Below are 26,713 nucleotides of genomic sequence, written 5' to 3' on the forward strand. Positions count from 1 at the left end.
GGGAGGGAAGAGGGGTGGGGGAGGGAGAAAGGAAGGTAGAATGAGAGAGGGAGGAGGGGGGAGGGAAGGAAGGGAGGTAAGATGGAAGGGAGGGGAGGGTAGAAAGAGGGAGGAAGAGGGAAGGAAGGGAGAAGGGGAAGGGGGAAGGGAGGCGGGTAGAGGGAGAGAGAGGACAAAGGAAAGAAGGGAGGAAGAGAGGGCAGGCAGCAAAAGAGCAGCACTTTTTTCAAAGGGACCAGTGGCCCCAGGAAAGGGTCCTTCCTCTTCCTCAAGTGCTTCTCTGTTTCCTGTCCTGGAAAATCATCTGAGTGGTTCCCCTGTTGGTTTTCCACATGACTAAACCCCACGGGCTTCATCTGATCATATCCAGGCTGCCCAACTGCCTCTCCCCAGTTCCCCTGGAGCCTGGAGCCCAGTAGGGGCACAGGCCTGGGCACACTGCCTTCTCCTCATCAGGGAGGCTTCTCGCTGGTGACCCAGGCGAGTGTGGGGCTGGTCTGGGGTCTCCAGACACTCACAGCATGGAATGGTCCCTCCGGCTCCTGGCCTGCCTGGTGGGCATCCTCCCTATAGGTAAGTTTCCCACTTTTCTCTGGGGCCCCTGCTCAGAACAGAATAGATGCTCACAGAATCTTAGGTACAGTCTTCTCTCCTTGAACTTGGGACAACCGGGTTGCACTTAGGGAAGCTGCGTTGACAGAAGCCACAAGTTCAAGCCGGGGTGTCATCTTGGGTTCCGGTGACTTTAGGCAATCCTCTGACTTCTCTGAGCCCCACCTGTAGAAAGACCACCCGCTCAGCCACCGCTGTGAGGATCCAAGGAGATAGTGGGCAAGCTTTGGGGCGGACAGTCCAGGCTCTGAAGGGACTTCGGGTGTTGCGGTCATCCAAGTGCTTTGTGTCACGATGGGCACAGCCCAGAGGGAAAATGGGTTTGGGGGAAGAGTGGGAGTGATTTCACATGGGGAACAGGGCAACCGATAGAGGGCATCCTGACCGCTCAGGGGGAATCCCAAGGCGTGAATGGGAACCCTTTGCCGCAGGCTTAGGTAACGACGTCATTGGCACTGAGCTCAGTGAGTTTGTGTCCCTGGGAACGGTGTTTCTGTTACCGACCGACCATCGGTAGCAGCATTTCAGTGGGAAGAGAGTATTTGTTTAAATGCAGATCCTTGGGCTCCACCCCAGTCCTGCAGAATGAGAATATCAGGCAACAGGGCCCAGAAGTCTGCATCTTCAACCATCTTCTCAGGTCATTCTGATGCTCGACATAGTTGAGGGTAATTGGGATAAATGACAAAAGCCATCCTCCGAGCCCCTTGGCCCAGACCCCAGTCCTTTCCCGGACCCCCGCCTGAGACATCCCTCTTGTGGATATGTCCCTGGACTCAGCGTCGGTGCCTCCATGTGCATGGCCACTGGCCGTCATGTGCCACATTAGTGATCTCTGATATCATGGTGTTCTAAGCTGTTAGGCAACATTCCTTGTTTGGGGTCCAGTCTCCATGACTGGATTATACACTCCCACACCTTAGGCTCCTTTTCCTTCCTCTTGAGCATTCAACAGAGGCAGAGTCCAGTTCAGGTCGGGTTTGGATAAGAGCAGCTGCCTACAGAGCTCTTAGAAGTGCTGGCCACTTTAATTGGTAAGTGTGGTGTAGGGTGGGGCTGGGATGTGTGGCTCTAGACTGGACCGACCCCAGTCCCCACCCTGCACTGCCCGTTGTCCCCTGACAGAGCCCTCCAGTGGGGGATGATAGGGGAGAGGCTTTCTTTTCCCAGAGTGCCCTAACTCGGCTGACTCCCTGGGATGATTTAGGGTGCCACTTAGAGGGTGGGAGCTGGAGAAGGTGACCCTGCCCGGATCTTGGGCTGATAAGAGAGCAGTTCAGGTATAAGTGTTGACGTCATACACAGCTTTAAATCCTGGCTCTGCTATTTACTACCTGTGTGGCCCTGGGAAGGTTGCCTAACTTCTCTGAGCATCAGCAAAGTGGGGTCCCTGGTGCCTCGTGGGGTGCTGTGAAGGATAATTAGATCATGTATATAAAAGCCCCCAGCACAGTCCTGGTGCTCAGTGATTGTGCAAGGAAATGGCAAGGAAATCTTGTTGAAGTCACATACCCTTGAGAGAGGCTAGCTTTGGCGGGATGGGGGTGGGGGGTGCTTGTTTTGGTTTATTTCTTTTCTCCTGTTGAGGGTCAGGGGCTATGAATCAATCAAAGACAAAAAGACTTAGAGGAAGTACGAGCGGTCACGTGTCCAAGAACAAAACTTAAACCACGCAAGTGTTCCTGCCATGTACTGAGATTTACCCAGGGAGGCTGAGGCATCTTGGGGAGGGGATCCCTTTTTCTCATACTGGCAGCTGCTTCATGGAACTAGGGTGAGCAGGGTCGCACTTTCTGAGACCCCTCTGGCACCGTTCACCTATGAGCCTCTCTGTGTGGCACCAGGCCTGGGCAAGAGGCCGGATGACCGGGCTGGGTTAGGCTGCAATGTGGGAGCCTGCAGGGCTGCATGAGCAGGGTCCCCGCGCATCACATTCTGCCCCCCAGCTGCATCTCTGAGCATAGGGCCAGGGCAGGCCGTCAGCAAAAACAAAGTGGGAGGAATTTGTCCAGGAAACCCTCCCTCCCTTTTCTGTGCCCTTCTTCTTACCGATGCCACCCACCCTCAGCACCCAGCGCCCTGGGGCAGCCCCTAATCTCCCAGGGGCTCACACACACACTCTCCCTTGTCTTCTTGTCTTTCCCGTCTGGCTCCCCACGGATCTGCTTTCAGAAAGCTGGAGATGCCAGGGAACATGCAGGTGGAAAGAACAACGGTCTGGGAGCTCTGACCATTTGGGTGACTTTGGACAACTCTGCAGTTGGTCCACAAGCCTCTGATAAGTAGGTAGAGCGATCATAGCCACTGTCACCCTCAAGGGCTCCCGTGTCAGGCCCTGACAAGCAGCTCATCTACTCTTCACCCCAACTCTGCAGTGCAAGGACCCCTGTGCCTGTTTAGGGAGGCCAATGGAAGTCGGGTCACTTTTCTGGGCTGTCACAGCCTGGGCTGAACCAGAGGGTTCTGAGTGCAAGCCCCAACCTTTACACCATCCACATGCAGCGGTGGGGAGCCCAGAGCAAAGCTTGTGCTCAAAGGAATTTATTAGCTCTGAACCACTGCCGCAAAACAAACCAAAAGGCAAGACAAATCTCAGTAGTGAGCAAGGACATGGGGTGCAGGGAGAGGCCAAGGAGGAGATGGGCTGCTGTCATGGGTCCGGAGGGGAAATGGGAGAGTTCTCCGAGCCAGGATGATGCTTCTGCTCCTGGCGGCTACTGTGGCCAGTAGCTTGGGCTGACAAGTCCTACCTGGGGTGGAGAAGGACTGACAGGGAGCAGGGCCCTCTGAGAAGGCCAGGGAAGCACGGGCAGAGACAGGCTGAGTGGGAACTCGGGAGAGCAGCGCCCTGGGGCAGACACTGGCTGCGGGGCACGGTCAGCTGAGGCTCTCCATCTGTAGCTCAGGCAAGCAGGGCCACGTCCACAGCCGTGTGGCCGAGAGGCAAGGCTACGGGAGAAGCCTGGATAACCCCGAGGTCAGGAGAACAGCCAGGCCTTTCCCTCATGCATCCCTGCTCCTCATCCCTTCCCTAGAAACTTCTGGGTCCAGCTCACACTGAAAGATGGGTTTCCTGTTTTCTCTGTCACCCCACCCCCCTCCCCGGTCTGCAGCCCTTTCTCCCCTTTTCTCCACTGACAACCTATCTGCACAAGACACAGGCCCCAAAAAGAATTGCTGGGAGCAAACGCAGGCAGGAGAGAAGTGGACGGAAGGCAGTGTGCCCCAGCTCAACCCACACACCTCCCTGGTGAGGTTTGCTGGCCAAGAGGAACATCTCCCCTTGCCCTCAAATGCCCTCTCCTGACACTCCAGGTGCCACCATGCCCAAGAGGCTACCGCCGGAGTCACTCCCTGAGAACACCCCTGCTAGCATGCCAAATGTCCCCAAGGAGGGTGGCCCCCTTACAGATCGCTGGCCTCATGAGAGTGGCTGCCGTCTGCTGGTGATGTCAGCTATCATGGGGCCGAGGGGGCGGCAGCACCGGGGAGGTCTGAGGGACTCCAGCTCTGAGCACCACGTGGCCATCCCCTGGGAGGCACGGTCCACCCTGACTGCCCACACAGTCCCTAAGATGCTAAACTGAGCCACCAAAGGTGTGATGTCAGCGTTCCCTATCTTCACCCCTGCTGCATCGGCTTGAGGTGTGTGCCCAGAGCACTTCCCACCACTGCTCAGCACCCCCACCCTGCTCCCTCGTATGCACCCTCCCTTGGCAGGGCTGGTGAGAGAAGGGGGCTGACATGCATTGAGCATTTGCTGGGCGAGCTACACGTGTGACTTCATTCAACCTTCAAGCCCATGAGGAAGGTATTAGGCGCCCCATTTTGCAGCAGAAGAGTCTGAGACCTGGGACAGTAAGTAACCTGCCCAAAGATCACCCATAAGTGAGTGAGCCTAGAACAGTGCCAGGCTCAGACTGGGTGCTCATAAGAGCCCAGGAAAGAATGACCACAAGTGAGACTGTCACCCACGTCCAGCTGTGCCAAAGCAGGAAAGCTTGCCAGCATGCCCTGTGGCCCACCACTGAGTGGTGAAGGTGGACAGTGAGAAGAATGTGGGTCTCTTGCTGTCCCCAGAGGCTAATAGTCTTGAGGCAAGGAGATTAGAAACTCCACAATAAGGGGGCATGGTTTTAGTTCAGGAGTCATCCCTCCCTTGTCCTAAAGACGGGCATGAGCTGCCAGAGGGAATGACAAATGTCACAGGATGCTGGGGAGCTTGGATTCCTGCCAAAGCAAACGCATGTGCTCCCTGGGCAGTTCCTGCCGGGACCTCCCACCCTCCCCTTGAGTCCCTGAGTGGATGGGTCCGAAGTCTCCATGTAACAGGGAGTCCAGGTGCTTTCCTCTTGAAACACCATCCAGCAGGTAAACAGGAAACACAAATCTCCCCCTAACTGGAGCCAAGATCCTCACACTGGCTGAAAGGGCCTCTGTGTGCCCTCTCTGCTCCTAGAGCAAAGCCCCCAGGGAGGGAGAGGCTGTGGCAGACCATCTGTATCCCACTTCAGGATGTTCCAAACTAGACTGTCATCCCCAAGCGACACAGCACACAGGACAGAGTAGAAATGTGAGCCACCAAGGGGGAAGCCTTGGCTCTGCTTCTGGTGAGTCAAGTGACCTTGGGCAGTCACGTGGCCTCTCTGCGCCTCAGTTCTCTCTTCCCCAAAAGAGGCTATCGCTAGTCTCTCATTGGGTCGTTGTACATATGAAATGAAATGAGGAATATCTCCCAGTGAGCACCCAAAGCACTGTGTACTCTGGCTCCCTTAGCTCGTCATGCCTGCAATCTCTATGCTCATGTCCTTACCTCCCTCTGCCTAGAGCACCTTCCGTCCACACCAAATCTTAGAAAATCCCACTTCTTTCTCGAGGATCTGCTGGTCCTCCAAGCATTCGCTGACTAATATTTGCACACCTCTTCCTCTTCCCCCAGCCACACCACCCTCCCCTGCCAGCCTGATTACCCTCCCTTCCGCCCTTTTACAGCAATCCAATTCACCATCAGTTGGTTTGTGGCAAGTGCCGTGCTAGGCAGTGATGACACAAATACGACCACACATACGTGGTCCCTGTCCTCCCAGAGCTTCTGGATGCCTGGAGGATGTACTTCTGCCAGGCCGGGGGCCGAAGGCAAGGGTGCCAGACCCAGGCTTGGGGTTCAAGGAAGCCCTCCCTCTGTAGGAAGACTCAGCAGAGACCTGGGGATGACTGGGAGGAAGTTGGTGAATGATATGGGCCAAGAAACTTGTTCAGACAGAGGGAACATTGTTCGTGTCTCTCATTAGAGCACCTGGCAGGCTGTAGTGTAATTATGTGTTCACAGATCTGTCTCCCTTTCTGAGTGGTGAGCTCCAGCAGGCTGATAAGGCAACCTATTGATCTTTGTAACCCTGGCTTGTATCCAAGTGCCTGGCTTAGAGTGGGACATGTCTGATAAACGCCTCCTAATTGATGAATGCACAATAGCAAAAAAATACCTCTGGGGAATCAGTACTTGGCTCCAGGATGCCTGCGAGATGCAGAAGCTCAAACGAGGCTGAGGTTACAGAGGGTGAGAAGTGTAGGGAAACTGAGGCAGGGACTGAGCCTCAAGAGTGGGGAAACCATTTCTGTAGCTGGAGGTACTGAGTAAACCAGCAAAACCTTCAGGAAGGGTTTCTCAAATTTGAAACTAGGCCCTTTGATTATTAACAACTGAGCAAACAAGCTCTTAGTAGAGGTAAATGTCAAGTCCTCCACTTGGGTTCAAAAGCATAATTCCACTTGTTTAGAGGAAACGAAATTTGGCTTATAAGCAGATCGCGTGAAAAAAGAACTTGTGGTTTTACTGGATTGCAAGCTCGGCACAAGCCCAAAGTGTCATTTTATATGAGGCGAAGCTCACACAACCCAATTCGTACCCCACTCTGCTGGTCCAGCACCCCCACGGCGCACATCTGCGGCACACCCCTGCAGGAACACGTGCAACATACACCCCTGCAGCACATATCTGGAGTCCCCGGCTCAGGACACTACGTTGCACGGAGAGCACCAAGCGGGCAGTGAGGAAGGGGAGGAGCAGAGGAGGCCCCGGGACTTCCACCAGAGAAGGGAAGACTTAATGGGACCAGGATAGTCATGCTGGGGTCCCAGAAGGGCCATCACCGTGAGAGGATGTGCACGCTCCAAAGAGGGTCATGTGGGTAGTGGCAGATGTTGGTTCTATGCAGAAGAAATGTCCTGACCTGTAGATAATTCATAGATGGGATGGGCTTCTTGGAGGACGGATGGTAACTGGCTGTGGGCCGGGGGGATTCCAAACCAGGACATGAGCTACCCCCAAAGAGTAAAGAGCACTGGACATGGAGTCAGCAAAGCTGGGTTTCTCCCAGCATCTGTCAGTGTGACTCTGGGACTCCATTTTCGCATCTTTAACAATAGTTCCCCGAGTCATTCTCCCCTAGGGTGTTTTGGGGGTCATGTGACATGATGTATACAAAAGAATTGTGTAAATTACAAAGCTCTTGGGAAATACCAGAGTGGGTATATTATTCCCTCTAAGGATCCCTTTTGTGAACTGCATTCAGCGTTGTAGCTGGTTAGAACTAGCAGCCTGTCCTCCCTCCTCAGGGAGACACCACCCCTATCCTGATCCTCCAAGGCCCAGGTCCAACACCCACCCACCCACCTGCTCACCCCTTCCCCAAAGCAGCACACATATGCAACAACAGGGGCAGAGGCTCTCCCGTCATCTTCAAGCTGAAGGCGGAGCACAGCTTCCAGACCCTAGCTCAACCCTACTTCAGAGGCTCATAACACAGGAGGTGAGGAAACAGCCCAAAGGCGCTTGCGCAGAGCAAGAAGGCAGTGCAATGGTCTACCACTCTTGGTCTCTCAGCTCATCTGGCCTTTTGGGAAGCCCATTTCGGTTGACCCGGATTCTCAAAGAATCTCATCCCGTTCAACACGTTAAGTTCAAAACATACCATCCCTTGCCAAGGCCCGTTTCCCCTCTGTAAATGGGAGTGTTGGTCTCCTTGGATGAGCCCCAAGGTTCCATGCGTTTGTGGAATCAGGCAGTCCTGAGTCTGAATTCCGGCTTTGCTTCCTAGCTGTGTGACCTCATGTAATCACTCAACTTCTCTGTGCCTCAGTTTATTACATACAACCCAGGAATAACTGTGCTTACATCTAGGATCATTTGTGAGAACTAAAAGAGATACTACCGGGAACTTGCTCAACACGGAGGTGCACAGTAAGTGCTTTTATTATCACTACCGCGGGGGTCTTGGGACTGTAATGTAACCATGGAATCCAGGGCTTTTCTCCAGCACGGCAGGGGTTAGGGAAGAGTATGGGGTCAAAGGGCCTGTCGGTGAAGTGGGACCGCCCGAATGAGGCAAATAGTCCCAGGCACCTCAAGAGTCCCGGGAGACAAGATCCCGGGAGATGCCTCTCGGGTCACGGTCACGGGGTGGGCTTCTGGGCCCCCAGGTGGGAGACGCTCCCAGAGTCCTAAGGTTTCCAAGCCTCCCGGTGGGGACTCCCCTCCCCCCGCCCCCAGAGTCCGAGGGATGGCGGCCGGCGCGGCCCCAGGGCAGGGCTGACGCTCCCGGCCGCCTGCCCGCAGGTGCGCCGGCGCAGCGCTGGTCCATGCATGTGCCGGCCGAGGTGAGCGCCGCGGCGGGCGAGGCGGCGGTGCTGCCCTGCACCTTCACGCACCCGCACCGCCACTACGACGGGCCGCTCACCGCCATCTGGCGCGCGGGCGAGGCGTACGCGGGCCCGCAGGTGTTCCGGTGCGCGGCGGCCCGGGGCAGCGAGCTCTGCCAGACGGCGCTGAGCCTGCACGGCCGCTTCCGGCTGCTGGGCAACCCGCGCCGCAACGACCTGTCGCTGCGCGTCGAGCGCCTCGCCCTGGCCGACGACGGCCGCTACTTCTGCCGCGTCGAGTTCGCCGGCGACGTCCACGACCGCTACGAGAGCCGCCACGGCATCCGGCTCCGCGTGACCGGTGAGCGCCGTGCCCTTGTCCCGGCCCTTTCCCGCCCCGTCCAGAGGGCTTTCCCGGTGCCGGCACTGCGCCCGCCGGGGCATAGAAAGGGGAGCAATACACAGCCCATCTCTCTAGGGCAAGGGGGGGGAGGTCTCACTGGCGATGGCTACGAGCCACGTGGGAACTAGTTAAAAATGCAGACCGCTTGCTCCGAGAAGGGCTGAATGGGGCCCGGGAATGGGCACTGTAATGAAGCGCGCAGAGAGTGAATGTTCCCAGGAGTTCGCAGTCTAGGGGGCGAGAAGCACTAGTCGAACAGTAATCCTGAATACGGCAAAGGCTGCAATGGGATGTGTGCTCTGTGCACTGAAGGGCACCCGCAGCCCCCTGGGCGGGGGGGTGGGGGGGATGCCCAGGGAGCCCACAGTGCCCAGTATTTTGCTAGACCCTGGCATAAAGAAGTGGGCACCAGGATCCCCGGTCCCTAGAACAGTGGTTCTCAACCCTGGCTGTGCACTGGAATTAGCTGGGGAGCTTTTAAATATCCTAGCCCCACCCCGCTGCCGTGGGGATCCGGTTCTGAGCTCCAGTCTGGCTCTGCCACGAACTTCCCATGTGCCCTTGGGCTGGCCGGGCTGCCTCTCCGAGTGCATTTCAGTTTCTCCCTAGGGCCCTCGCCACCCTGCCACAGACAGGTTGTCTGGGAGTGGGAAGTGCCCTTGAACCCCTACCAGCAGACAGTCCCCAGCCCTGAGCTACCGCAACAATAACGACCGTTGAGTGCGCATTTGCTAATGGGCCACGCCCTAATCCAAGCACCCCACATGTATTAACTTGCCAAATCCCAACGACCTCATAAAGAAAACGATCCCCATTTTACGCATGAAGAAACTGAGGCACGGAGCTTCGGAATAACTTGCCCAAGGCCACATCTCTATTGGGACCCAGGCACCGTGGCGCTGGAGCGCCTACTCCCTCTTCTCTGAGCCAACCACCCCCAAATCTCTTGGTGACTAAACGGGACTGGGAGGGGTCCCCCTTGCCTTTTCCTTTGCCCCCTCTGCTCTGACCAGGATTCGCTTTCTCCCTCGACCCCTTGGCCGCTGCCCGCAGCCGCCCCGCGGATCGTCAACCTCTCGGTGCTGCCGGGCCCGGCGCACTCCTTCCGCGCGCTCTGCACGGCCGAGGGGGAGCCGCCGCCCGTCCTAGACTGGTCCGGCCCGGCCCTGGGCAACGGCTCGGCCGCCGTGCCGGGCCCGGGTCAGGGACAGGGTCACGGCCACCAGGTGACCGCCGAGCTGCCAGCGCTGGTCCACGACGGCCGCTACACGTGCACGGCGTCGAACAGCCTGGGCCGCGCGGAGGCCAGCGTCTACTTGTTCCGATTCCACGGCGCCTCCAGGGCCTCGGCGCTCGCCCTCCCGCTCGGAGCGCTCGGCCTCAAGGCGCTGCTGCTGCTCGGCGTTCTGGCCGCCCGCGCCGTCGCCCGCCGCCGCCCAGGTGGGTGCACCCCCGGGCCAGGGTGGGTGCGAGGGGCGGGGGCTCTCCTTCTAGGTAAGGCCGCCCGGCTGACCACCTGGCGTAACCCAGCCCAAACAGACTTTCTGCACCCATGCTCCAACTCACTCTCCTCTCCCTGCATAAAGCTCAGGAGGTGGGAACTAGCAGGACCTTGTTTTACACCAAGGAAGCGGAGCCCAGAGAGGTTATGGAACTTGCCTCTAGCCAGAGGCACAGAGATAGAGACTCAGAAAGTATAGCGCCGCCCTTTTGGCGGCACCCCATAAATGACACCACCACACTTGAGGCTTTCCCAGATAGCACCATTCCGTTATGTTACAGTAAGCATCTTGAGGACCTACTGTGTGCTGTGTAGGTGCTAGGAATACAGAGCTGAGTAAGAGGTGCCCAGTCTGCAGGGGGAAGGGCTGTCCTGGAGCCCAGGTACCACCCAAGCACAGACTGGCAGGCCTCACTCTGGTGGGACATCTGGATAGGGGCCAGGAGGGAAGGTGAGAGCTAACTCAGAAAAGGAAACAAGCAGAGGGAACAGCAAACACAGAGCTAACAGGGTGTCCTCAGGAGCTGCTGCTCACCCCACACTTCTCTTGCTGAGCTGGCTGGGAAATTTGCTCGTGCCCCAGAGAGGGGCTTCCCAGAGCCTCTCAGGCCCAGGTCAGCAGCACCGGCCTCAGCCTCTCCTGGGATGAAATCCAAAATTTGTCACAGTTGCCCTGGCTGCTGCCTCCTTTCCTGTGGCTGTGCCGTCCGTCTTGCTGGCTCTTCACACCCACCAAGCATTCTGTGCTGCACAGTCCTCAGAAAGGCAGGTCTTTCTGCCGGGCCTCTCGTCACTCCACACTCCTCCTCGTTAACTCCTGGTCATCTGCCAGGCCACTTCACCCCCTGCCAGCTAGTGTTTGTTACACGTCCCTTCAGACCACTTTCCACAGTGGGGTAGGGTGGGTAGCCAGGGCCTGTAGCCTGCGACGACCATGGAGATTCATGCCTCTCCTCTCTCTTTCTCTGTCTCTCTGTCCCTACACAGAGCACCCAGTTGCCCAGGACAGCCCACCACGGTGAGTACCCTGCCCTCACCCACCCGGCTCTAGTCCCCACTGGCCAAGCAAGGCATGCAGGCTTCTCAAGGCTCATGCTGTAAGGATAAAGAACGGCAAAGGGCAGGTCTGGGGGCTGGACCTTGACCAGGGTTTAGACCCTCCCTGTGGCCTTCCAAAGCCTTCCTCTTCGGTCTCCCAAGTCCTTCTTGGCCTGACCAGGCCACGGTGACCTGCTCTCCCCACCCCACCCCCAGCATTTACAGTCTGAGCCTCGCCCTGGCATCTCTCCCAGACCCGCCTGGTTTCCTGGTGCTGCAGGGCCATTTTTCTGTTTTATGTCCACACCTAGATGTGATTCCTCAATGCTGTGTCTCCTCTTGTTCTCCTAAGCATTGTAGAACAGGCAGACTCACACAAAAGCCACCTGGGGGCACTGATTCTCCCCCAAAGCTGAAGGTTTCACAAACAAAATGCCATTAGAGGTTCAGAGGGTTTAAGCTAGGAAGTGCTGACCCTCGTGTCCAGGCTCCCCTTCTCTCCCAGTGTCTGCTCATGTGGAAGTCTGTGTTGAAGAAGAAAGAATCCAATTCACTGACCCTGGGCAGTGTGCCTGGGATGCTGGGGAGTGGGGAGGCGGAACACAGTCTTCCAGGGCCCATTGGACAAGCCCTGGCATTCCTATAACTCCATCCCTGCCTGTGCCCTGAGGGCTGGAAAAACCATAATGCCAGCCCAGTCCCCTCTCTCCAGCTGCCTGGCCAACTATCCCCCACATTCTTGGAAACCTGTGCAATGTCCCTTTTCTTTGCTAAAGGCACCTAAATCAGAAAGCTGAGTGTTCACATATTTATTGAGTACCTGCCATGTACCAGACGCTGTTTTGGATGCTAACGCTACAGCAAAACTCCCTGACCTCAGAAAACTCACATGATGTGGAGAATTTAATAAACACCTAAACAAGATCATCTTAGATTCTAAAATAAGAGCTGCGAAGGAAATGGACAGGGCCATGCAGCAGAGCCCCAGGGGAGGGAGGCAGTCACTGGGCAAGTCAAAGGCTCAGGGGCGACCTGGAAAGGGGCCGATGAGAAATCACTGAAGCAGACAGGTGGCCCCATCCGAACAAGAGTGGGGGCCAGGGGGGCCAGGGGACCTTTGGGGTGGCTGCTGACCAAAGCTGAGGCCGGCTTGACACTAGGAAGGAGGTCGAGTGGTGGAGGGGGGGAGGTGGGACTGGTGGAAGGCGGGGCTGACCATAGGGCCAGGTGGGCAGCACAAGTGAGGGAGGCAGCCAGGGTGCCCCGTTTGGAGCTGTCACCCTGGGTGCCACTAAGATGAAGATGAGAGAGAGAGAAGGGGGTGGTGGTGAGGATCATGGGAGCACTCACATGTAGGTGCGAGATGCCTGTTAAGATGTCCCTGGGGAGAAGTCAAAGTCAGGAGAGCAGCTGGAGCTCAGGAGGCCAAGCCCGGGAGATCAGTCTGGAGGGCATGTGACACAAGACAGCTGAAGCCACCAATGAGATCCCTTCGAGAAGATAGTACCTCTGTGGTCTGGGCTGCCTTCCCCTGTGTTAGCCTCCTCCCCGCTCCACAGCTGCTGCCCCTACCCTTCCTCCACCCTTTAGTTGGTCCGCAAGCCCTGCTGGATATAGGCCCCAGTCGCCTTTCGTCTCTCCTTCCTGCCCGTCGCTGGGGCATGGTTTGGGCAATTGGTGATGACCCCACTTCTGTATCGGGTGGTCAACCGACTCTCTCCTGTCCACAGGCCCCAGGCTCAGGAGTCCAACTATGAGAATTTGAGCCAGATGAGCCCTCGGGACCCACCAGCAGCCACATGTTTACCGTGAGGAGCCCCTTGGCCACTGGCATCCTCTTGTACAGCATGAGGAGCAAAGGCCAATGCCAGGCTTGGCTGGGACAGCCCTTCCTGGCTGCCAGCCACCTTGGCAGCCCCTTGCCAGGCAACCCCCCACAAAGGGAGTCCAGACCCCATTCACAGAGGCTCAGTGGTTTCTTACGTGGATGTCTGTCCCAGAGCCCCCATCACTGGGACCAGCATTTTGAAAGAATCTGTATGTGTGTGTACGTGTCTGTGCGTGTGTGCATGAGCTCAGTGTGAAGCTCACAGACAAGTTCTGGCCCTTTCTTACATAGAACGCCATCATAAAACGGGCAAGACACTGGTCAGAGGGGCTCCCAGGCTCTGACTTGCTGTGTCGACTAGGGCATGTTTTTACCTCTCTGAGTCTCAGTTTGTCCATTCTGGAACATGGACAATAATCTTCCCTCCTGGCTGCTAGGACTATCAAGATCTGAAGAAATAATGGATGTGAAGGGACTTCGCGAAGTACAGAACCATGTACAGATGTGGCGGCGGGCGGGGGAGCAGGGGAAGGCCACAGGCTCCTCCTTGCAGGCACCCTTGGGACGTGCAGAGACTTCTTGGACAAGTGGGGGCCCCACACCAGCCTGGCCAAGAACAAGGATTCCAGAGAGCAAACCTTTGAGTCTGGGGCTGTGCAAATCGGTGGTCCCAGGAACATCAACTCAGCGGTGAGAAGCCCGGTACCCCTGCCCCCGGGGTCTCGTCTGTGACGGCCTCACACACTGTGCCTACCTCTTACCCCACTGGCTGCTCTGCACTGCCTTGAGCTGGGTCCCCTGGGAAAAGAAACACCCATCATCTGACAGCATCTGGGATTCACTGTCCTTAAGGACCGAAAGCTGAGAGGTCAGAGGGGAAGTCTGGGCTGCAGGTTCGTGTGGATAAAGCAGCTGTGGCTGTGACCTCCACCTATGACCTGCATCCACCCTGCACGTGCGAGGTCCAAAAGCACCAGCGATTCCACGGCATTTGTCCGAGGCCTCGCAGACTGACTGCAGGGTGCTGCCTTCCGTGTTCACACCTCTGTGTGAGCCTGTGCATTTTAGCTCCTGCAGTTCTTGGGCTCAGGGGACAGGGAGGAGGTGTGCCTGAGCCCAGGGCAAGCTGGCAAGAGCAAAGGGCCACCGGGCCAGGCACTGAAGAAGCAATGGGGACAGTCTTTCCCTCAGGACTTTTCCCAAAGCTAGGGTGGCGGCCTAGAATAGGAAGGGTCCTCGCTGATGCTTTGCTGGGGAGGCGGCCTGAGGTGTGAGGGATCTTCACAAGTTAATAAGCAGGGCAGTGGGTGACAAGTTTCCCTTGCTCAGCAGAGCCTTTGCCAGGGAAAGTGGGTGACAGCAGCTCATAGTTAACTTGGGATCCATCCAGGAGCCTGTCTGAACTGTCAGAAGGTCAGAGGAGTTGGAATTTGTACCTCCTCGTATGAGGATACTTTGGGCACCTCCATGGAGAGTCCCATATCACCAGGGAAGAAGCGAGGGACACGGGGGTGGTGTGGTTTGAAACGTCTGCCTGGTCTTTGAGGCCCGTTTCACAGCCAAGAAAAAGCCATGATAGCAATTATTTTCTGTGTATCTGTTTTGTGCTAGGAATTGGGCCAGGTGTTTGGGCATACAGAAATGAATGAGGTATGCGTCTCGATCAGTCTGGGTTAGGTTGTGCTGTGTTAACAAAGCCAAAATCACAGTGGCTGAAAGCAACTAGGGTTTATTCGCACCAGAGTTACATGCCCACCACAGATTGGCATTAGAGCTTTGCTTGCTGTACTTAGGAACACAGGCTCCCAAGGACCCGCCATCTCTTGTTGTGGGTCATTGGGTTGGAGATAAAAAGTGAGCTCTCGAGGGTCTCCTGCTTGAGATCATAACTCATTGGCCAGAACTACCAACATGCCACACTCACCCTCAGGGGGCCGGGCAGTGCGCCCGACACGATGCCTGGAAGGAGGGAAGCCAGAAGCATGGGCAACAGCCCCGAGGGCTCCACAGTAAAATTTCTCACGTTAGGGAGCGACAAACCAGTCAGTGGGAAATCCTGTAAGGGCAACAGAATGCTGAAGGTGCTATGGGAGCACCCAGGAAGGAAGAGTGACCCAGTCTTGGGAAGGCTTCCTAGAGGAGGGGACATGGAGAAGCATGTGCCGGCCACGTAAATGGGGGAGAATAGAAGTCGGAAGATGAGAACAAAGGTGATTCTAAGCGGAAAGGGCAGTCTGGGAAAAGGCCAGGTGGTCAGACACAGCATGATATTGAAGCCACACAAAGTTGCTGGAGCATGAGGGCTGGAGCTGGGGCTGCAGCTAGAGGGGGCTCCCACATGGTAGCAAGTGCTGACACCAACAGGGCTGAGAAGCAGGGCGGGGGGAGGGGGGGGGGCCCAAGCAGGACGCTGACTCCCAAGGAACCAAGGGGCCAAGCAGGACGCTGACTCCCTCTACTGCTCAGCATGCTGCTTTCACCCGTCCAACTGCTGCACCTGCTCCGGAGCCACCATGCTCTGGGGCTGGGGTTTCCACCTTGAGACCCCAGGCTCTCAGAGCCGTGTTTCTGCAGTGGTTTCTGAAGGTCAAGTGGTTTGCATCAGAAGGACCTGGGGAGCTTGCTCAAATCCCCATCCTGAGTGCTACCTGGGCCTCCTAAAACTGAGCTCTGAGGCTGGGTGCTGGAATTTTAAACAGATGTTCATGTGATTTTTGCCCCTAACTTTGTATTATGATCATTTTCAATCATGCACACACACACACACACACACACACACACAGCTGAAAAAGGAAGATGACCACCCAGGTACCCACCACCTACACCCAACAGTTACTACCATTTGCCATATTTGCTAATGTGCACACGTGTGTGTGTGTGTGTGTTTGAACCATTCAGGGCCAACTGCAGACACCACAGTGCTTTGCCTCTAAATACCTCAGCTGCATCTCCAGAGAACAAGAGCATTCTCCTCCATAACTCCAATGCTATTTTCACGTTTGAGAAAATGTTAACAATAATTGAATAATATCATCGTATAGCCCACATTCGTATTTCCCCAGTTCTCAAAATGTCTTTCTTAGTTTGTCGTCTCTAGCCAGGGCCCAGGTGACTCCAGGCGATTCTTAAACAAGCTAAAGTTTGAGGCTGCCTCCAGGTGGGCTGACTTCCAAGGGTGCGAGCTCACCACCCAATGCTCCTTCTTATGGTATGTGCAGTTTGAAGGAGGGCGTCCCAGAAACCGCCAAAGTGGCATTCCTAAAAGGAACACGCAGCTGATGGAGTGCTTTCACACTCCATGCTGGGCCGTGGGGAGCACACACAGAGAAGGGACAGCAGAGGGTCCCTCCGGCACTCCCTCTACCGATCTGCTTACTGCACACAGGCAGCCGTCTGCTTAGTCTCCAGATAAAGCGGCTGCTCCAGGGGCAAAAGGGGAGAGTGGTGAAGCGGCTGTATTTGGCCATCACCAGACCCCAGGAACTTGGAGCTCTCACTGGGAGGTCTGCGTGGAGCAGAGCTGCCGTCCTCCCCAACCCGACCGTCTCGGAGCACTCAGGCTTTGTCAGTGGCAAGGACCAGAGCCACAGGCGATGGGCTCAGTCGGCACATTGTCAGGGAGAGAAGGGACCCGGGAGACTTGGCGTTTTCAAGACAGGACTCCGCAGTGTGGCCCAGGACGCACAGCTAGAGCCGTCCCTTCTGTGCTCTGGGAATGTGAGCCCGTTTGTGCCCAGAAGGGCTGCTGACAGCCCAGAGACTGCCCTCCACCTGTTGCCCCTGGAGATGGGCAGTGGGAGGAAGAGGTGCACCCAGATGTGCCAAGAGCCCAACACACTTCCCCTGCCTTGAGGAGCTAGTGAGCTTTTACATCGAGATGCATCTACAGGAGAAGACAGTGTCCATGAGATCATCTACACTGAAGGTAGGCCCTGCCTGGGGACGAAATGACACACAGTGGGCTGAGTGTTCACATACAGCCCCTTAGCCAGCCTGGACGGGAGCGCCAGGCCCACTGGTCACAGGGCCTTCAGGCCAGTGGGACCTTAGAGACCAAGAGCCGGGGGTCCTGGGCTTTGTCTGGCCTCCAGCCCTGGCTGCTTAAGTCAATGCTACCAGCCCTCTCTCCCCCAATAACATCCCCTCAACATTTCCTCAGTGCCTCCACCTCTGTGGCCTCAGGGACTTCTTGCTGTAAACCCAGGGAACAGGAAAAGCTGCAATTATCCCCATTTAAAATAGGGAAAGTCTCAGGAGGAAAGCGGCCTGGCCAGCTTCCCACATGTTTTGTGACAAAACAGCTGTGGTCCCAGCTCCTTCCACACCAACATGCTGCCTCCTCTTTCCCAGGCTTTCTCTCCCATGTCTCTCCTCCTCTCCTGTGCCCCTTCCTCTGTGTCACGTTTTATGCACTAAAGGGAGAAAAACATGATCTGCCAACATAAGGATACAGAAATACTTGGAACTCTGGGTTTCCCGGGGTTTGGGCCCCCAGACCTTTGTCTTCCACAGTCATCCCCAAGTCCTGTGTGCAAGTGACCTCAAAGGGTCCCCAGAGCTGAAGATAGCCCAGGTACTCACCTCCATACTGCCACCAGAAGAGGAGGGGGAGGAGGATGGGATGAAGGAGGAGAAGAGTGGGACTGGAAAGGGAAGGTGGACAGAGGGCCTTAAGGAAGGTTGACTAAGGACAAGGCAGGGGGCGCTTGGGTGGCTCAGCCAGTTAAGTGTCCAACTCTTGATTTTGGCTCAGGTCATGATCTCATGGACCGTGAGATCAAGCCCCCTTCGGGCTCTGTACTGACAGCATGGAACCTGCTTGGGACTCTCTCTCCCTCTCTCTGTGCCCCTCCAGTGCTCACACCCTAACCTCAAAATATTTAAAAAAAAAAAAAAAAAAAAAAAGACAAGGCAGGGAGCAGGGCAGCCCAGGAAGACTGAAGGTCCACAGTAAATCTGGTGTCAGCCACAAATTTAGGCTATATTACAATACAGTGTCCAGGAGAGGGGCCGTGTTGGTCACTCTGACAGACCAGGAAAGCGTGGCTGTTTCCTAAAAGGGTTTGGCTAGAAAGGAAGACCAAGAAGGAAGAGGCTGTCTTCAGAAGAGCAGTTTCCAGAGGAAGCTCCTGGCTCCTTCACCCTTAGATGAAGACCATCTCTATTTCTCAGCTGCCCCAGGGTGACAGGAACCATTTCCCGCTGCATTTCTGTGGGTGTGTCCCAGCAAGAAAGCCCACTGGTCCAGAGACAGGAAACCGATTCCTACACTAGGAGGTGGCACAGCTTGCCTCTAATCCACTTCCCAATCCCTAAATCCTGTGGCTCCGTCTGGAAAAAGGAAGCCAAACCCAGACAAGGGAGGAAGGGGCCCTGTCCCACAGAAATTCCAAACTGACGTCAATCCCAAATCAAATGTGCAGGCCCTCCCACCACACTTTGGCCCGTTCAAGATGTGTCTCACGAATGCTAAGGAAAGCGAGAGAAAGAGCTCCCTGAGCTTCAATGCTCAGGTTATACTGCCCTCCCCTGGCAGCTCGACCTCCAAGGTGCCCCAGCCCCGCCCAGGAAGTCTGGTGGTGGAGCCTTCATGCAGCTTCGTGTCCCTCCTCCTCCTAAGGTCACAGCCACACTGTAGACCCTCAGGGCTCTCCTGAATTCTCTGGGGTCACCAGGTGGCCCCCTGTTCTTAAACCCCCAAGACTTAAATTCTCTTTGAATTTAACTTTGTGTCATGTGGTGGCATGTCACAAAATACAGATTCTACCCCTGACAAGCTCTCTGATTCCAAATTTTTCTTAGTGTGACTTCTGCATGTAAAGACCTGCCAACCAATCTGCCAAAAACGAGACGTGTCCACCACATGTAAATTCAATTTTAATTCTGGTTTATTTGCAGGATTTTACTTAAACCCATTCGCATTTCTCTGTTTCTCATCATTATATAAAAACTCAATCTTTGTACAAGCATGTAAAATGCTCAACAATGAACAAGAAGTGAATATTGCACATTTGATGACCGGATAAGATGTGGTTGTTAAAGGCCACACTATACATGTGGGAAGGAAAGAGTTAAACACACTCAGGAAGTACTTGTTGCCACATAAGTGATTTTAAGCCACTGAAGGAAAACTAAATTCTAACCTTCAGCGCTCAGTGAGAGATATTACACCTATACATTAAAAAATAAAAGTTTTAATAAACAACGTTCATTCCTTAGTGATTTCATTATCCCCAAACAGGGTCAGTAGTTCAGTTTTATTTTTTTCAAGTTATTGTCACCAAAAATCAGGAACCTACCCAGACTGGAAGAAATGTCAGCTGTAGCTTCTGCAGGACACTTGATGGCTCTATAATGTGTGGGGATCACCAAGGACCAGGACAAGGTCTGTAAGAGTGCCTGGCTATAAGCAAAGAACTTTATCCAGCTCAACCCAGATTCAAACGGAAGATCAGTATGAGGATACTCTTGAAAAAAAAAAAAAAAAGCAACATGTTTGTTTCCAACATTAGACTCCTCGTTTTGTTTAAGAAGACAAAGTTAACTGAGCAGAAAAAAACTCAGCTACTATTCAAAATAAGCTGTGAAGTTGGTCCAGACTGAAGAGCAGACAGTGTTAAAGGATACGTGCAAAGCGCCTTATTTGTTAGCTTATCATGCAGGCAGGCGATGAGACTGATCTTGGGCAGCAACTAATGTTAAACCAAGGTGTGGAGTTTGAATTCGCCACTAACTGAACGTGCGAACCACAGGGCACAGCCGCCGAGAGCTGATGCCATCCACATGTCCCAGGGGGTCAACGTCACTGCTTGGCCCACACTGGTGTGACAAAGCCCGGGACAGAGATCAGGCCAAGGGCACAAAACAGAAGGAAGCATACTCTGTTGGTGCCTGCGGGTGACTGCCACCTCAAGTTTGTGCCCCTGGGCCCCAGCCCTGGTATTCATGGACACGGCCCTTTTGGAGTAACATGGGCTAACTTGGGCACTTTCCCCAAAGAGCAGCCCTGTCAGACATCATGGGGGAAGAGGACCAACTAAAGGCACTGAGCATTTAGCATGAAGACTAAGAGGTGGACCGGTGGGGTCAGGTGGGTGACGAGGTCTGAAAATGTTAGAAGATCGGTTAGAGTAGCAGAGGAGCCCCGGCCTGGCCAGCTGCAGCCGAACCATGACCAATGTCATCAGGACAGTTCTGGCACAACATAAAGCCAATGCCCACCTGGGCTTGTCCACGAGGGGCAGGACTACTGGCCACAGGACAGGGCGGAGGAGAGGCAGGGGGTTGGCTGGAAGAGCAGGGCTGGGGGTCCCTGCTGAGTGAGAAGTGGGACCAGATGAACTTTAAAAGTCATGATTCTACAGCATTTGCTTCCTGCTCCAGAGGAAATCATTAACCTTAGTATTAAAAACCCAATAGAAAACTGTGTATCACCTTCATTCAAAAGAAAGGGCATGAACTGAACACCCTACCTTGTGCCCCCTGGATGCGCTGATTTTAGTAACTGAGCGGGAGGAATGGGGCTGGTTAGGGTGAAGTGAGCCCACTCGGGGGATTTTCATTTTCTGGAGAGGCTCGCCCAGCCTCAGAATGAGGGACTCAGGCCACCCCAGGGGGCAGATGTGACTGAGCCCCAAACTGATCATGATGTTCTCTGCACGCCCAGGAGCTCTGGGATCACGTCGGGTGGGTCCTGGCTCCTCCATCAGGCTGAGCGGACAAATCAGCACAACCTCCCCATCGGCCTGTGCCTTCCAGCTTTCTGCCCTGTCCCCTTGTTCCAGTCGGGCGCAGGAGCCAGGACACGGGGGAGGTCAAGCGTGCCTCTCGGACCCGAGCTCTGTGAGCTGTGGGGAGATGAGTGCAGATGCAGGGGAGGCACCTGTCACAACGTCCCTGTCGGAGCCAGGTGCCACCAACGGGCACAGGCAGGGAAGGTCGGTGCTAGCTCGCCTCCAACACTGCTCGGCGCGGGGCGGCCTTGGTCTGGCTTGATCCAGGCATCACATGTGGCACCGCAGGTAAGGGTGTCTGAACCTGGCCCTGCGCTCTCCGGAGGCCGACTGTTTTTGGCAGCAAAGGCTCATCATTCCTGAAAGCCAAGGGCTGGCTGTTCTGTTCTGCCCCCAGAAGGCTACAGCAGTGCTGCCACCTTCTGAACTATCTCAGCATCTTTAAAGCACTTCCTCAGCCTCGAGACGCTCCAAGGAGGCTATGTGGTGAGTGAGGCCTCCACTGTTAAGCACAAAGTAGTCAGAGAGGAAGTATTTCACCAACCATCTCTGATAATCAAGTTCCAGTATCAGAACAGAGGACACTGGGCATAACATTCTGCATTAACTTTAACTGATATACCCCTAAAATTCATATTCTTGCCAGCTACAACCAAAGACTGATTTTATTTTTTATAATTTTTACAGACCAAATACATTATAAATATTACAAACCTTTGAAAATTAATAGATGAATCATAATTTTCTTTAAAATGTAGACTGTCACTCAAAATTTTCACATTCTAGGATATCAATAATTACAGCCTCCTCACAGAAAACAGCACACAAAACACTTCTGTCATGAAATCTTTGTTGCCAAATCGGCCACTGAACTGCCCACAGCTTATGACATTTTCTTAACACAGCACAGGGAGGCTGACTGATTTTGAAAATGGAGAAAAGCAAAACCAAGGAGAGCCCTGTGATGTGCCCTCTGAGAGGGATGCTTTGTGGCCTACAACCTTGGAGGCTCACAGGGATAATCTTGATCTGTGGAGCAGATGTGTTCTGTGCAACTAAACAAGTTCAAAATGGGAGAACAGGCTCCCGCACATTTCCAGATGTTGGGGGGAGCACTCCAAGAGGAGATCTGAAGAGAGGTTATCACTCCGTTAACCTTTATCCCGCTTCCCCCTGCTGAGTGCTCTCAGTTCAGACACTGTTAGATAAATATCCTCGGGTTATAATTAATCCATGAACAGAAGACATATTCTGCCAGCTGAGTGAACAAAATCAATTTCGAGCCAAGAGAATTAGGAAGGCAGAAGTCAAACCGCTCATGCCGGGGGTGGAAATGACAAGAGCAAGAAGCTGGCCACAGAGCAAGGCAGCAGACAGGCTCTGGTAGCGAGTGAATGGTGAACAACAACAGAAGGCACATGGCTACTGGAAAAGTCAAGTTTCCACGGACAAGTGTCTAACTTCATTTGAGCTTAAATGTGGAATGAAGAAACAAGCAGAATACAGAGCATTAAGTTCTCAGACTCTCTCTCTAGACAGCAAGGCCTTCAGATTTCAAACCTGCTGTCTATCAAGAGGTGCAAACTTTGATGTCCACGGGGGCTGAGGAAGCGGTGAGAATGCAGGAATGGGCTGGGGTAGGCCTGACACTATGTCCACATATGTCCACAGTGACCACACTCTCCACCACGGGGATCAAACGAAACACGTCTGTACACAGTCTGCTCATCACATGCTACCTGTGTGCCCCCTCGGTTTACATGGACATCTCCTTCTTCATGAGGACCACAGTGGGATGGAAATGGACTTGTCACCATCTCTGCCATCCTCTACAATCAAGGATCAAGTGGCCACATTTCAGACAATGCCTCACTTTAACTCAGCATTCTTATCTCCATTTTGAGGGAAATAATACTTTGAAGCTGGTGTATTTCCCCACATTTGAGAAATGCAGAAGTTTTCAAAGCTTGTTTTACTTTGAAAGAACACAAATGAGGTTCAAAACTGAGGGTTCTACATGATTCCCAAAGCAGTTAGATCTGACACAGCAGTCTTGAGATTTAAATAAAACAGGGAAGACAGAAATGGAGACATACAACAGAGCCCCGTGGGGGGTCCTGTGAGGTGACTGGGGATCCAGCAGCTGAATGGCTCTGTGCCCAAGTGGGACTCATTTTCTCCAGTGGGGTGAACATAAAAACTACAAAGGCCCTGGGAAGTTTCAAGAACTAAGAAAACACACACACACACACACACACACACACACACACAAAGACATACACACATGCGCATGCACAACAGAATTATCTAGTGCCTCCCGACTTGCCTCTCAGTCAACGAACTCACTGGCCCAACTGAGCTCTGCAGTAAGACTGAGCAAAGTTACTTGTGCAACAGCAAAGTTAAATGTAAACATAAACAGCAACAGGTTTTTTTGAGAGACTCAGTGTTACTATCGTATGTTGTCCAAATAATGCACTTCTGGATAGAGACAGTTAACAAGAAGAGCCAGGAAGCTTTTCCCATCTTGGAGGCAATGGCCAGGATGCTTTATAAATTGTGCAGCTTGTGATACCTGATCCTGGTATTCAACATACTGCTTACTTGATGTCAAGGATTCAAGAGCATTCAGAGCCTGAAAGACACAGAAGACGGGAGGGTTAACCACACAGATGTATAGTTCGTGATCCCCGCAGGTGCAGCACACCTGCCATCATCTGGTGCAACTGCGAGCCTCAGGGAAGCCTAGGGAACCGGAAGTAGAAGTCCCAAAGTCAGGCACTGATGAACCACAGCAGAAGGAAGCCAGCACCCAAGCTTCTCTGGCTTCAGCAGCCTCCACACCCAGCCTTCCCTCCTCCTGGCTGTGCTGTTTCTCCAACCTTCCCCGCAGAAAGCCACTGTGGCAGCCAGGCCAGGCCGGCCCACTGCCTCATCCTCCTTCCCGCCAGTGCCGGCACAGAGCCCTCCCCACCGATCTCCTGCTGCCTCTCCTCCTAGAACCCAAACCAAAGTCCCAGGCACCAGCTACTGTGAGATTTTGATTTGCTACTGGGTTTGTTCTTAGATTACCAAATCACGTCATATCAAACTGTCTAATTATATGCAATTCAAAAGAAACCAGTGCCTAAGTGCTGCTGAGGGTGAGATCATTCTATCGGTCAACAAGCATAAAGTACAGATCAAGCTCCTCAGCTTTGCCCGCCAGAAACAATGAAGGTGTTCCCATGCCTCTCTTCGGGAATAAAGAAAAACATTCTTCAATTCCACAATTTTAACATTTCTTTCCTTCATAGTAGGAAAGGAGAAGAAGACTGTATGTGGAGAAAACAAAATCAGAACCGTGGTTCTTGGTGTGGGAGAGCTTTGTTTTCCAGCTACACCGGTCATCCACCCCCAGGATTCTGAACGTGACCACAGACTACCCCACACCGTCCCCTCTCAGATATGGGGGCCACCGCACAAGAGAATGCAGATCAAATGCAGATCAATGCTCAGGTCAGTACACAAGGATGGAGAAGTCGTTGAGGATGGTAAATAATTTGGCAGCTTAGAAATAAACTTCCAGGGGATTGAAGACAGAAGTGTCAGAGCCAAAAATGAACAACTGAAGGGATGTGGCTCCCAACCTGACTGCTGGGTGGAGGGAGTTCAATCTGAGAACAGGCATCAATGGGGGGCAGGCAGGAGTCATCACATAAGGGAATGAAGGTGGAGAGGCAAGGCCCGGGAGACCTGGTAGCCACAGGAGAGCATCAGACTTCTCGAATATATGTGGGTGTCACGCCCACTTCACAATGGGCCCTCGGGAGAATTTCCTGCCCACGTGTGGCAGTTCCTACACGGCTCATATATGACATTAGGGACTCAAACGGCAGTTGTCAGGTCAATTGGCGACAAGTATCGGGTACTGTATAAACCAAAAAGCCTGTGAAGAACCTGCTGCCTGGATCGCTGGATGCTTGCTCTTAATAACCCAGAGATCGCCCTGCACGTGGCTGGCTTGGACATCAAAGGCCACAAAGGACGAAGAGCGAGGGGCGTGAGCGCCCACCAGACACAGAACTGTAGAGCGCAGACGGGGTGAGGCCCCAGCCGGCACTTACAAGTCACTGAGCCCCGCCCCTCTCGGCCCCACTTCCTCAGCACACAACCAGGATAACAGCAGCTCCTACAGCACAGGGCTCTTATGAGGATTAAATGAGCTAAAACGTTAACTCATTAATATCAAGTGAGTTAAAACTCACAACAGTGCCTCCGGTGAGCACTCGGGAATGCTGGCCACTGTTTTACAGGAGACCCCTCTGTACACGGCCAGCCTGTTTACAGGTGAAAATACCTATGAGGACAGGACCACTGCCACATGGCCTCCCACGTTTTTAGAACAAACTATAATTTCTCACAACTGCCACTGTGTCCATGTGTTTTGGTTATTCCCACATCAGCCAACAGGGGTCAACCCCCAGACTCACAAAATCAGAACGACTTCCTTGGTTCCAAGTTAAAGCTCAACTAACCTAGTCAGTCTCCTGTGGCCCCATCTTCTGTGCCAGTCCCCGGCCCCCAGCACGTGGTCACAATCCTATTCATCAGAACCAATTCGACCCTGGACCGGCTGGCTTGCCCATGGCCTTGCTTTTTCTACAACGGCACTTCCAGTGCTCTAGGCACGCACCTACAAAAACTGGTTTAAAATCTGAGGCAGGCACGTGCAGTATGCAGAGCACAGCACAGAGCTACGACAGCGAACCACGCCGCCGTGTGTGAGGACAACGGCTGCCGCCCCTCGCCTCCCGGGAAGGCCTGCCAAAAAGACTCCGACCCTTAACTGTAAAGCTGTTTTTACTGACCTGCTGAGCTTTTGGGGTCAGATGTAATTCAGAGCCAGGCTTCAAACGGATCTGATCCTCGGAAGGAACCTGAACCGAAAGGAAGGCGGCCATGCCTCGAGCAACCACTCGGAACCTTCGGCGTCAGGGAGAGGTCAGAAGTAAATGACGAGTCAAGTAAATATTTTAAAATAAATGCCACATTTTCTCTTTAAAAACAAGATAAACACATTTCAGACCTAACGTTGTTGCTAGCCTCTGCAGGAAAACCTTAAGTATGACCAAGAAGGAGGCTTAACCTTCCTTTCCATCATCACTGCCCAAAAAACGTAACTAACATTCAGACTGTTGCAAACATGTAGAATAACTGGAACCTCAGGCACTGCTGGTGTGAATGTAAAAACTGGTGCAGGAAAATGGATTTGGGAAGTTACTCAGTAACTTAAGAACAGAGAAACCATAAGACCCAGCAATTCTACTCCTGGGCACATACTCAAAAGAACTGAAAACATGTGCAGCAAAAGTTTGTTAACAAACTTCATAGCAGCCAAAAAGTGTAAAAACCCAAATGTCTATCCACTGATGAATGGATAAACAAAATGTGGTACATCCATACCACATCCACATGGCTGAATATTACTCAGCCATAAAAAGGAGTGAGGTACTGATTCATGATTAAACATGGGTGAGTCTTGCAACTTCAGGTGAAGTCACAGAAGCCAGACACAAGAGGCCACACAGCATATGATTCCATTTCTATGAGATGTCCAGAAAGGATATAATAAAGTCAGAAGGTCACTTAGTGGCTGCCAGAGACTCAGGGGAGAGGGACATAGGGAGTTAACTGTTTAACGAGTATGGGATTTCCTGTTGGGAAGACAGAAACATGTCTGAACTAGACAGTGGCAATGAGTACAACACTGTCAATGTATTAAACGCCGCTGAATTGTATAGTTTAAAAGAGTTACCGTAATAAATTTTACGTTATGTGTAGTCTGCCACAATTTAGGTAAATCAAAGTCACATACTCCTGCTAAATTCTACCACAAAGACACATGATGTGACCTGGTCTGGACTAAGTGATTCCCGAAGTTGCAATGGGCTATTCTACAAGAATGCTGACATCACAAT

At 53.6% G+C, this 26,713-nt stretch overlaps 2 protein-coding genes across 3 annotated transcripts in view; one reads left to right on the forward strand and one right to left on the reverse strand.

The window, feature by feature from the left end:
• Window positions 1-264: 264 nt before the first annotated feature.
• On the forward strand, window positions 265-14,605 carry SIGLEC15 (sialic acid binding Ig like lectin 15). 2 transcript variants are annotated; one of them, XM_027068888.2, is made up of 6 exons: window positions 265-573; window positions 7,793-7,852; window positions 8,228-8,611; window positions 9,707-10,093; window positions 11,142-11,172; window positions 12,923-14,605. In XM_027068888.2, exons 1-6 carry the CDS (start codon window positions 522-524, stop codon window positions 13,002-13,004), a joined length of 996 nt encoding a protein of 331 aa, XP_026924689.2. In that variant the 5' UTR covers window positions 265-521; the 3' UTR covers window positions 13,005-14,605. The 2 variants fall into 2 exon arrangements, with proteins under 2 accessions (XP_026924689.2, XP_026924690.2); XM_027068889.2 differs by lacking the exon at window positions 265-573 and adding an exon at window positions 594-1,646.
• A 4,275-nt stretch (window positions 14,606-18,880) lies between these two features.
• Window positions 18,881-26,713, reverse strand: part of EPG5 (ectopic P-granules 5 autophagy tethering factor) — a 107,709-nt gene continuing 99,876 nt past the window's right edge. Inside the window, exons 43-44 of the mRNA XM_015070006.3 lie at window positions 25,604-25,718; window positions 18,881-23,388 (exon numbers count right to left, since the gene is read on the reverse strand). Coding sequence (XP_014925492.1) covers window positions 23,206-23,388; window positions 25,604-25,718 — 298 coding nt within the window. The 3' untranslated portion in view covers window positions 18,881-23,205. The remainder of the gene's footprint in view (window positions 23,389-25,603; window positions 25,719-26,713) is intronic.

This window comes from Acinonyx jubatus, chromosome D3, assembly GCF_027475565.1.
Source record: "Acinonyx jubatus isolate Ajub_Pintada_27869175 chromosome D3, VMU_Ajub_asm_v1.0, whole genome shotgun sequence".
In the NCBI taxonomy this organism is placed as follows: domain Eukaryota; kingdom Metazoa; phylum Chordata; class Mammalia; order Carnivora; family Felidae; genus Acinonyx; species Acinonyx jubatus.